This window comes from Chrysochloris asiatica, unplaced genomic scaffold (genome assembly GCF_000296735.1).
Source record: "Chrysochloris asiatica unplaced genomic scaffold, ChrAsi1.0 scaffold00039, whole genome shotgun sequence".
In the NCBI taxonomy this organism is placed as follows: Eukaryota; Metazoa; Chordata; class Mammalia; order Afrosoricida; family Chrysochloridae; genus Chrysochloris; species Chrysochloris asiatica.
The window spans coordinates 16,243,522-16,256,214 of NW_006408557.1; the positions used below are offsets into that span (position 1 = coordinate 16,243,522).

At 41.3% G+C, this 12,693-nt stretch overlaps 1 protein-coding gene and 1 pseudogene across 3 annotated transcripts in view; one reads left to right on the forward strand and one right to left on the reverse strand.

The window, feature by feature from the left end:
- PYGB (phosphorylase, glycogen; brain) overlaps positions 1-12,693 on the forward strand; it is a 71,849-nt gene that overhangs the window by 12,993 nt on the left and 46,163 nt on the right. Inside the window, exon 2 of one of the 3 annotated variants that reach the window (XM_006860669.1) lies at positions 1,488-1,589. The exons of the other annotated variants lie outside the window; for them this stretch is intronic. Coding sequence (XP_006860731.1) covers positions 1,488-1,589 — 102 coding nt within the window. The remainder of the gene's footprint in view (positions 1-1,487; positions 1,590-12,693) is intronic. 3 annotated transcript variants of the gene reach the window in all.
- Positions 3,110-3,784, reverse strand: LOC102824435 (annotated as a pseudogene).

Sequence of the window (12,693 nt, forward strand, 5' to 3'; positions counted from 1 at the left end):
TTTTTTACAATTTCCAGTTTTTCTAGATTCATACTTCATACAGTCCATGTTCCTATTATTAATAGATGTTTACAGCTGTTTCTCTTCATTTTGAGTTGTGCCCCATCAGCAAATGGAGGTCCCATGGGCTTTACTCCTGAGGGGTTTATTCCTGAGGGGTTTATTCCATTCGTGTCATCACAGTCAAGTCTACTTTGAGGAGGCAACTCTTCCCCAGTTTCATTTTGAGTGCCTCCCACCCTGAGGGGCTCATTTTTTGTCACTATATCTGATGTTTCTCTGCTGTTCATAAGGTTTTCAGTGACTATTCAGAAGTAGTTCATCTCTCCTTCTTCCTACTCTGTCTTCATCTGGAAACTCATCTGAAACTTGACTACTGTGGGTAACTCTGCTGGTATTTAAAATACCTATGGCATAGCTTCCAGAATCACAGCAATTCACAAGCCACCACAGTATGACAAACTGACAGACAAGTGGTGGTTCTCATCATTCCAACACCTTAAATATGCAGAGCCATCACATGCCTGCCTCTCAAAAGCCAATCAGGAATTAGGCAAAAAACAGATCTCTACCTCATGAAAATGGCAGCATTCAATTGTTCAGCTAGTGGCTGCTAATCCAAAACCCACTGCCATCAGGTCAGTTCCAACCTATAGCACTCTTATATAGGATTGCTGAGACTATAAATCTTTATGGGAACAGACAGCCTCATCTTTCTCCTGCAGAGCAGCTGGTGTATTTGAATGGGCAACCTTGTGGTTAGCAATCCAATACCTAACCCATTACATTCCCCAGTGTGCCCAATACCTAACCCATTACATTCCCCATAGTGACACTCCTTAACAACGGCTGAGGTGTAGCTACTATCCATTGCAAACCCTGTGTTTAGGGCTTTATCTTTGATACTTGGAAATATTTCCTACCTTATATAGAGTTGTTTATCCTGTGTTCAGCGATATGATACAGAAATTTACCTAATGGCACATGGCTGGTCAGAGGCTCTATTAGGCCCAGATTGAGTCTCTCCAATTTTAGGAGACCTAAACACTTTCCCAAACATCAGGGAAAGGTTGGTTTATATCCATTCAGGCAATCAAGGTCAGTGAAGTAAATGCTGTGTTCAACGGATATCCCTTGGGTGTGCTACCTTTGGATTTAGGTTAGCAAAGGCACATGGAAGTGAGTGAGTCCATTATTTGGATTGTGTAAGGTAAGAGTTGTGGTGTGGCACTGTAGGATAATAAGCACTGGACTGCTAACCCCAAGGTCAGTGGTTCAAATCCACCAACTGCTCCTCAGAAACCCTGTGTAAGCTCGCTATGAATAGGAACTGACTCGAAGGCATTAAACAGCAACAACAGACTAAGTATGGTGTTTACATAAATGAAATGTAAATGGGTGTACTTATGTACCTGCTCATTATCCCTAATTTCCTAACGTGTGAGGAGGAAATAAGGTTTCTAAGATTCTTTCTTTTGTTTCTTCAGCGCATTTACTATCTTTCCCTGGAATTCTACATGGGTCGGACGCTGCAGAACACGATGGTGAACTTGGGTCTTCAGAATGCTTGTGATGAAGCTATCTATCAGGTACAGTGTTTTAGTGACAGGCTTTTGGGACATTGTCAGGGCCTCTTGCAGTACACTGGATTTTTAATCTAGTTTTTCAAAAAGGTAAGTGCTGACATAAGATTTGTAGCCATTTTACAATGTAATTTGTTGTACATGGAGGGGATTGGGACTGGGGCAGGGCATTCCTCTTGCTCAAGGGGAGAATGGGAGAACAGGATGGGAAGATGATACACTGGAGTGTATTGTGATGCTAAAGATTGAAGGCTTCTGGAAACCATTGCATTCTTCATCTCCACTCTAAGGCAGAGAAAAGTGTTTGGTATTATCCCATTTCTACTTACACTGTTAAACTAGTTACCCACATCTGTTTTCCTTCCTCCACCCTAAGATAACCTCTTGACTCATCCTAGCTTGTAGTTATAAAACTGTCCTTTTTCTTTTTTAATCAAGATCTAAGCTGCCTTTCCTGAAACGTTCTTCACTTTGAGGCTTCATCCTCCCAAAATTCACTTGCAGCTTTAGAGCAGAGATGTAACTGGTTGCATTGATGTTTTCCCACTCTGTGTCCTTCACTTCCTTTTTGTGGAAACTGTCTTTCTCTCCCAGTCCAGACTCTCCAGTATAGAATTCCAGACAGTGGCAGTAAGAAGCTCTTCTCTCTGTTTGCACGTATATGAAGGAGTGATCACTGGAGTTCTCCTTTCTCCTCGACCTTTTCAGTGCCTGTTTTTTGTTTGGTTTGATTTTGTGAGTGGAGAGGGAGCTTTAATGGAGTGGTACTTTGTAATTCAAACATGACTAGCATGGTACTGTGAATTTACTTTTCTGTCGTAAGTCTTCTTAACTCACACCAAATGATTGGGTTGGACCATGAAAATAGGGTGTACAGGACTCTAATGCCAGAATTGGTTAGTTTTGCTATTCCTCTAGGTGTAGAAGGAACTGTCTGAGAAGCAGAAACAGATGATCCCAGGACTCATCAAGAAAGAAGAGCCATGAGCGGAACTTGAGAAGCGTTAGCTACAGAGGTGGTGGCATGGAGAGATAGAGAGCATCTGTGGGCTTTCTGGCCTATAGACTGAGTAAAACTGAGTACCTATGGGCAGCAGGCTGCCTTGCAGATTGGATTAAGGAGCTTTGTAACACTTGCCTGAGCTGGACAAAGGCCAAAGGACCACATGGCTGAGAGGTCAAAGACAAGAGCAAGACATGCCTGCAGTACAGCAGAGAAGAGGCCTTCCTGACTGGGGAATTGCTGCATCCTGAGTTGTACCTGTTTACTTCCTTCCTTAATAAACCCCGTAATCATGAGTATTGTCTATGAGTTCTGGGTAGCCATTGCAACAGTTTGTGGAACCCAGATGTGAAGCAGAAAGTGCTGTGGGAAGGATGGTTGGTATCAGAGAGGGCAAAGAAGGTTGTAGAATGGAGGCATGTCTGGCTTCTGCCTCATCATAGGACTTGGCCTGATTTTTTTTTTTTTTTTGAAGAGAAAAATGACGCATCTAATTCATCCTTAGACACAGAGCACCCTGGGGTCAGCGGGGCCAGCTCCTCACTGAAGGGCCCATGGGAGAGTAATGGGCCCGGAAGTTCACAGCATGGGGCAGGGCCTGGGGCAAGGCGGGCAACAGACGATGGGCACCAAGACACTGTGCATTTACAAGACCAACTACTGGAGGGGGGTTGGTGGTCTGCGGCTCCCAGCCTGTGTGTCAGGCTCTTTGTTCTGGAATGAGGAGGGTGTGGTCTTTACATCGGATTCGTATTGCCTAGGCGTGGAGGTGGCTGCTTTGTGGAAAGAATGAGGGCCACGATGATGCCGTAGAGGTCCATCCTCAGGGAAGATGAGGATCAGCATCATGCCTATGAAAAGCCAGGGTGTTGGCAAAAGCTGGCTACCAGCCTACTCGGGCCCATGCTGAAGCTGGCACCCAGCTGAAGGAAGCTCTTGCAGAGGGACATCTTGTCATTCAAGGAGTTGGCAATAAGGACAACCACCACCAGGCCATAGATGGTGATGATCCTGCCATGACCACTGGGATGATGGACTTCATAATCAGCTCCAGCTGCATGACAGACATGGCCACAATGCCTATGCCGCTCTTGGCAGTGTCATAGGCAGCACCCAGGGCGCTGAAGACCATGGCAGCTGAGGCGCTCATGACGGTGAAAAAGGAGGCATACTAGGGGCTGGTCGCAGTCTCGGACATGTCTGCAGGTGGTGGTGGTAACTCAGCGGGGTGATTTGGCTAGGCGAAGAGCAGACGGGTGCAGAGGCGAGGGGACCAGTGGCAAAGAAGGCCTTGGCCTGATTTTGATCTTGGTTCTCCTTTCTTTTTGTGAAGCCAGAGGAAGTTATAAATGGTCCCCATGCTGTTATTGCAACTAGTAAACTTCTTGGTTTTACCAGAACCTCTTTTGTTTCCTTCTAGCACTCAGGAAACAGTTATGTCTGGGACAAGTAATTTCAGTTGGCACTACCAAATTTAACTCCCCCAAATAGGAATCTTATGCTCAAAATTATCTCAAGAGATAGAGGTTATTCAGGCAGGTGATTTTTCTTTTAATTTTTATTCACTGAACATAAGGACATGTTTATGTGAGGTTATGTTTTTAAGAAGTTGAATAATTTATAAAGATCAGCACAATGGTGGTTCGTAAGAGGTTAAAGATGTCCAGATGAATAGCTTTTCCAACCTGCTGTACTAATCCATTATCTCTTAATGTCACCTACTTCTCCTTTCCTAAGTACTTGCCCTTCATTCTTTGGGTTCCATAATTTGTTGCAGTCACAGAAATCACAAAGTATAAAGGAGATGACTCACATGATGTGGAGGCTGGCAAATCCCAAGTCCATGCGGCAGACTTTAGGCTAGAGGCTTCTCCAGATTCAAATGGTTTCAGGAGCTGATAAATCAAAATTAGAAGATTGTATAACAGACTGACTCTCAAGACTGCAGATGCTGGCAAATCAAATTAGGTGATAGGTTGCTGGCTCAGTATCTGGAGATCAGCTGATGCTGAACTGGATGCAGGATCCAGAGCAAGAGAGGGAACTTTGCCAGTGCATTCATATATAGAATGGAAACCACTCACTCAGGGAAACAACCCCTATTTGAGCAACGCAGTACAAGGATATGACTTAAATAAGAGTGGTAAAGGTGGTGACTTGGTTAAGATTGGTAACTTGAGTCGTACCGTCACTATTAAGGCAATGACTCAAGATAATGTCCTACTCTGAACAACAACATCACAATATGGAGGACCATTATATCAAACCATAAAATGGAGGATGACAATATCATCACATACTGACAAATCACACTATCACATAACTGCCAACTGACAATTATGGCCCAGCCAAGTTGACAAATAGCCTTAACCATCACAGGTTCTGTCTATCTTACTTGCATTAGCAGCAAGCTGTCTAATCCCCTTTGTCAACCACAGCAACTTATTTACATAGCCCCACCCAATCATGTAAGGAGCCCTGTTTGGGGAGTGGGTTAAGCATTGGGCTGCTAACTGGAAGGTCAACAATTCAAACCCTCCAGCATCTCTGAGGCTGTCTAATCCCATAAAGATTTTTAAGTTTTTGTTGTGAATTGAGTGATAGTTTACAGGAGAACATTTGGTATTATACCATTGTTTCATTGCAGTGATTACAATCTCCATGCATCATCATTCAACAGCATTTGCTTCTATTCCCTCTGTGTTTTTGGGGGGAGCGGTGGAGGGGAAGGGGATGTACACAAAAACACGCAGGAGTATATAATCATTTAAACAACCAAATGGCATATTCTGTAAGCCTGCCTCCTGGCCGCCAGCACTCAGTTTTTCTCTTTCCATGAGTCTAGAGTCTTCAGCTGCTCTTTCTCTCCATGTCCTCATCTCTTCCTCCATCTCTGGTGTCGCTGGATAGGGTCCCACATTCTGCTCGTGTTCTTCTCCCTTGATGGTCCTAGGGTCCTCTGTTTCTGGACTATAGATTAACTACTCCCCTGTTTTTGTTATAAAACTTTACCTTTACAGTTGTAACAGTCACAATTAGTCATGATAACAGTAACTCACTATTGAATCATAAGAGTCTTATCCCCATCTCCTTTCACCAGACCCATTTAGACAAGATGAGAACTATTTAGTGGGCACTCTTAAACTAAACTCCCTCTTAAAAACTTGTAAGCCAGTCACTTCATGCCTTTATTGCTCCCTCATTTTAGGTAGCCAATGTCTAAGTTGGCTGTCCCTATCTACCCTGTATATAGAGGGGATAGGATTGATACTTCATGTGATGACTCCTTCCCTTTCAGTTGGTATTTCTAGCTACTACATCCATGAGTATAGGTCAAGTTCATCAAATTGTAGCAATTTACACTTGTTTCCTTTATCAAAAATTATTTATCTTCCTCTAGTCAACTTCTGATCATCAAGTCATGGAGGCTAGGTAAAATGGGTACTGTCTGCAAGTTCGGGTGTTCTTGTGCGTCTCCTCTCACTTCATATCAGCTGGATGCTTCACGTCAGCTCTAGCCCTCCGTGGCAATGTCCTTGTCCATCGGCTCAGGGGTCCCCAGGTCTCACCACACATCAGACCAACCAGCCCCTCCTCTTCTCTCTCTCATCTCCAGGTCAGCGGTGCTTCCATAAAGTTTTACAGTCTGAGAAGTCTAAAAGGAGCAGTTCCACTCTGTTCTATTGAGTCTCTATGAGTCAAAATGGACTGAATGACAGTAGGTTTAGTTGGTTTTTACCTAATTGTGTAGGAATCCCAAAGACTATAAGGAACATATTAAGCATTCAAAATATCACAGGAGTACAAAGCAAACAATTTCTTAGTCATATCTTCAGTGGATTTTATATTTTTCAGATACTTTCATTTTCATGACAGAAATATTTACGTATATATACAAACCAATTAACTGTTAAATGAACTTCTTTCAGATATCCTTCCTCTGACTGTGCCATCATCATTTCCAGCCCCAGGTTAGGCTTGCTTTGCATTATATTCCTGCTACTCCCAAATTATTTAAGCCAGTATCAGACTACTGTCTCACTTTTAAACATTTTGATATACATTTCCAAAAGATGTTTGTGTTGTTAGCTACATTCAAGTCAGTCCCTGACTCATGGTGACCCTATGCACAACAGGTTCTGACCATTGTGATCCAAAGGGTTTTCAGTGACTAGTGTCTGGAAGTAGATTTCCAGGTCTTTTTTTCTTGGCTACTACACTGAAACCTCTTCAGCATGATAGCAGTATGCAGACCTCCACTGACAGATGAGTAGTGGCTGCACTAGAGATGCATTGACTGGGTACAATTCTTGCCTTATGTGCAGTGTACAAATTTATGATGACCTCGTAGTATTTTTTAGCAGTATTTTCAGAAACTAAGATCCACATTTTGCATTCAGTTGGTATGTCCCTCAAATGTCTCCAGATTTCTCCTTGTTTTAAGTTTTCTGCCTCTTGAAATTTGTTTGTTGAAACTGGGCTTGTCCTGCCAAATTTCTTGTGGTCTGGATTTGACTGATTTGCATACAAAATCTAAGGAATTCACAAAAATACAAGTATACAGGATACAAGGTTAATCTATAGTAATCACTTGTGTTTCTATACCATGGTGTGTTGTTACTATTAGGTACCATCGAGTTGTTTCAACTCATTATAACCCTAGGTGCAACAGAATAAAACACTGCCCAATCTGTGCCATCCCTTCAACTGCTGCAATGTTTGAGTGCATTGTTGCTGCCACTGTCAATCCATTTTGTTGGTGGTCTTCTTCTTTTTCGCTAACCATCCACTTTTCCTAGCATGATGTCTTTCTCCAAGGACTGGTCCCTCTGATAATATGTCTAAAGTACAAGAGACAAAGTCTTGGAATCTCCACATCCAAGGAATGTTCTGGCTGTAAACTTCCAAGACAGAGTTTGTTCACGGCAGGCCATGTTACTTTTGATATGTTACCGCAATACCTTAATTCAATGTATCAATTCTTGTACAGACTTCCTTAGTCATTGTCCAACTTTCACATGTAGTTGAGGCAATTGGAAATACCATGGCTTGGGGCAGGGGCACCTTAGTCCTAAGTATTATCTTTGCTCTTTAACACCTTAAAAAGGTCTTGCGTAACATATTTGCGTAATGCAATATGTTATTTGATATCTTGACTGCTGCTTCCTTGGGTGTGATTGTGGATCCAAGCAAAATCTTCATTTATCATATTATTTATTGGTTCATTTGTGGAGGTTTTTGTTTTCTTTACATTAAGGTGTATAATCCATTCTGAAAGCTATAGTCTTTGTTCTTCATCAGTAAGTATTTCAAGTCCTCTTCCTTTCCAGTAAGCAATGTTGTATCATCTGCGTATCGCAGGTTGTTAGTATACAATAGGGATGAATAATCTGAAATGAAATTAAGAAAACAGTTCAATATACAATAGTATCAAAGGATAAAATATGTAGGAATAAGTTTAACAAAAGAAATACAGATTTATACTCTGAAAACTAAAAAACTTTGTTGAAATAAAGACCTAAAAAGAGAAAGGCACCTATGTTCATGAATTGGAAGACTTGATATTGTTAAGATAGCAATATCTGCCAAATTGATCTACAGATACAACATAATCTTCATAAAAATCCCAACTGACTTCTTTGTAGAGATTAACAAGCTTATTTTAAGAGGACTCACACTTCCTAATTTTAAAACTTACTCTGTGGTACTGATGTAAGGATAGACATATAGATCATTGGAATAGACTCGAAAGTCCATAAATAAGCCTTCACATTTAAGGCCAATTGATTTTTGTAAAGGAAAATTCAATGAGGAAAGAAGAGTCTTTCCAACACATGGTGCTGGTATAATTAAATATATGTATGCAAATGGATGAAGCTGGACTCCTACCTCCTACAAAAATAAACACAAATTGGATCAAAGATTTAACTGTAAGAGCTAATATCAGGACAGTCTTAGAAGAATATGTAGGTGTAAATCTTAATAATTTTGAATTTGCAGTGGATTCTGAGAAATGACAGCAAAACAAAAATTACAAAATACAAAGTAAACTTCATCAAATGGAACTTAATCAAAATGAAAACTTTTGTACATCAGAGGACACTGTTAGGAAAGTATAGAGGCAACTCACAGAATGGGAGGGAAAAAAGGAGTCCTAGCATGGCACTGTGGTTTAATGCGCCAGACTACAAAGGTGTTTGAACTGCAAGGTCAACATTTCAAGCTCACCAGCTGCTCCTCGGAAACCCTACACAGGGTTGCTATGGCTTGGAATCGACTCAACAGCACTTAACAACAACAACAATATATCTGAAAAGAGTCCAGGGCACAGGATATGAATAGATAGTTCACCAAGGAAGTCATTCAGGAAGCAAACAAACATATGAAGAAATGTTCATGATCATTAGTCATTAGAGAGATGTAAATCAAAACAACAATGAGCTATCATCTCACACCAGCAGTAACAGTGAAGTTCAGAAAAGCAGAGGACGATAAGTGCTGGTGGGGGTATGGAGTGACTGGGTGGGACCTTTCTACATTGCTGGTGGGACTACAAATTGGTTCAACCACTCTGGAAAATGGTATGGCTCTTCCTCAGAAAGCTGGAAATAGATATACTCTATGATCTAGCAATTCCTCTATTTGGTATATATCCAAAAAAATATGAGTCAGAATGCAAGTAGATATATGCACACTGTTGTTCATCACAGCACTATTCATAATAGCAAACAACTGGAGCTACCCAAGTGCCCATCATTGGAAGAATGGATAAACAAGTCTGGTACATACAAACAATGGAATACTCTGCTACCTTGAAGAATTATGATGAAGCTGCAAAACACCATATAACATGCATGAACCTTGAGGACATAATGCTGTGTGAAATTAGTCAGACACAAATGGTCAGATATTGTATAAGACCATTATTGTAAAAACTTAAGAAAAAATTTCCATATTAAAAGAATAATTCTTTGTGGGACACAAGGGGCGAGAGGGAGGGGACATTAACTCACAGGTCAGAGGATAGATATATGATAACTCAAGGGACAGGGCGGGCAATGCAAAAAAGGGGGAGGGGTCAACGAGCTGGGACAGTAGGGAAAAACTCTGGGAGGTATACATGGGCTAAATGGGAGAGAGGTAGACTGATGTATGCACAGCCTTGGAATAACAAAGCTCTATAACAACAACAACATGGTATAGGGATCAAGACATAGGCTGAAGGGGTAAAAGAGAGGAAATAATGTTAAGGTACTTGACTGTTTTGCGGATATTGGATTCCTCTACCTGCTAATGTAGTATAGACATGTAAGTGGGATTGAAAGTATAATTGGGGAAGATGATTACAGAAAGCTTGTAAACCCATCTTCAGCTTATAATGGATTGGATTATCTAAACGGGGTATAAAATGTACCCAGGAAAACAGGCTTCTTGTTAAGCCTTGATGGAGTATGGGGCCTTAGGTGGAATCCTGAGTCCCACCCAGAACCTTCAGAGGTGGGACATTCTCAATTGAAAAGACTTGCTGACCAACCTGGAACAGCTAGAGGAACAGAAGATACTTCTGGAAAGAAAGGCCAACAGGCGTGGGGAGGGGAGAGTCAGCCCAATCAGAGTAAATCTCTTTCTATGATTGAAACTCAAAGGAAAAATACGAACAGTCTTGTATACTCGCTGGTGACCGTCCTGGTCAACTTGTGACTGGAAGTGGGGGAAATGCAGCAAAGAAGACATGGGTTAAGATTGGCCATATTCCACAGATGCCAATGACCTTGAGATGAGAGACAGAAGAGGATGGGCTGGCTGGTTTGAAGTTCAGAGAAATGTGTGAACTCCCGAGCCCAGAGACACTGACCTAGCCACTGGGGGCTAGAGTTAAGAATGAAGCAGCCAGCTGATCTGAAGAGGGAGGAGGCATGTGACAACTCCCAGACTTAACAGACATTACCTATTGGACATAGTGTGGATGACTTTCTGACCAGAATTCGACTAGATGAAGATAAAGAAGTATGATATAAATGGAGCAAGTATAAATTGCTACAAGCTGATCAACTGGACCCTTGGTTATGAATGAGGCTGCCCAAAATTCCAATTGCATAGGGAAGGCTTCTTCATATTAAGGATAAAGCATGTCTCCTTAGTACACAGAGTTGATAAGGACAGACAACTTCAACCCCAGCTACCAGGGTTGATAAGGACGGACAACTTAAACCTCAGCCAAAACTGGAGCGCTATAAAGGCACAGAGTGGCTGGCTTACAAGCTTTCATGAGGATGCTTAAGAGTCAGAATGAGAAGAATAAAACAGAAACCCTACTAAATAGTTTTCCTTATGTACAGATGGGTCTAGTGATGAGTGGGATATGATTTTATGATTCAATTGCAAGTGATTGTTTTCAGGTCTAATGACAATTGTCACAACTGTAAATGTAGAAAAGATGCATCTAAAAGGGTAGAGCAGTTAATCTGCCATTTCAGGAACAGGGTTACCTAGGACCATCAACAGGGAAGAACATGAAAGGAGTGAGGGATTCTAACCAGAAAAGCAGCAACAGCAGAGATAGAAGTGGAGGTGATGGCATAAAGAGACAGCAGCAGTAGACTGGGAAAAACAGTGTGTCTTCAGGCAAGAGGCTGGCTTGCAAAATATGCCCTTTGGACATTTAAACAAATATATATTTACAATGTGGTATGTGTACATAAAAAAAAAAAGGAATAGAGGTTAATACTGTTGACTTCAGGTGCATGGAGGGGATTGTAATCATTATAATGATCTGCTGAATGTAAAAATGGTGATCTGCCCTGTAAGCCTTCACTCACTTAATACACAATAAAAGCTTTAAAATAAAAAATAAAAAATACATAAAAATGGGCAAAGAACTTGAATAGACACTTCGCCAAAGAAGATTTACAAATCAACAATGGTTGGTTGGTTGGTTGGTTGGTTATGTGCCATGGAGTGGGTTCTGTCTGTATAGGGTTTCTTAGGCTGCAAATGTTTACGGGAGCAGAAAGCCTTATCTTTCTCCTGTAGAACAGCTGGTAGTTTCAAACTACCGATCTTGAGGCTAGCAGCCCAACTTGTAACCATTACGCTACCAGAGCTCTTTAAAGCAACAATGTTGTTGCTAAGTGCTGTCGAGTCAACTCCAACCCATAGAGACCCTGTGTAGGGTTTCCAAAGAACAGCTGGTGAGGTTGAACCACTGACCTTGCAGTTCAAATGGCTTTGCAATCTGACGCCTTAGCCCACAGTGCCACACCAAGTCTTCTGGCTTATGAACAATAAGCACTTGAAAAAATATTTACTGTCATTAGCTTTCAGGAAATGCAAATCAGAACCACAGTGAGATACCAATTCCCACCCACTTCATTAAGTGCCATGCAGTACCGCTGATTCATAGTGATCTCATGCACAATGAAATGAAATACTCTCCAATCCTAGGCTGTCTCCATAATAGGTTGAGAATCGGATTGATTTGCAGGGTTTTAGGAAGTAGATTGCCAGGCTTTTCTTCCAACAATTCTCATAATACTGTGATGGATATAATCATAAAGACAGCAAGTTTGGGCAAGGATATACAGCAATTCCTCCTTTATTGCTGGTGATATTGGAAAGCTGCTTTAGAAAATAGTGTGGCATTTCTTTAAAAAGGTAAGTGTATTATCCAATAATTCCACTCTTAGGTATATACCCAATAGAAATGAAAGCGTATGTCCTCACAAAAACTTAGATCTGCATGTTCATAGCAGCAGCGTTCTTTTTTTCTTTCTAGTTAATTAAAAATTTTGTTGATAATATGCACAGCAAAGCATATAACATTTCAACAGTTCTTCATGTCAAGTTAAGTGGCATTGATTACATACTCTGAATTGTGCAACCACTCTCACCCTCTGGTCCTCTTTTTCCTCAATTATTCCTCCCTAACTAATAAACTCTACCATTCGTCTTTCAGTTTGTTGTATTGTGGTGGCTTGTGAATTGCTGTGATTCTGAAAGCTATGCCACCAGTATTTTATATACCAGCAGGATAATCCATGGTGGACAGGTTTCAGATGAGCTTCCAGGTGAAGACAGACTAGGAAAAAAGAGTGACGAACAACTTCC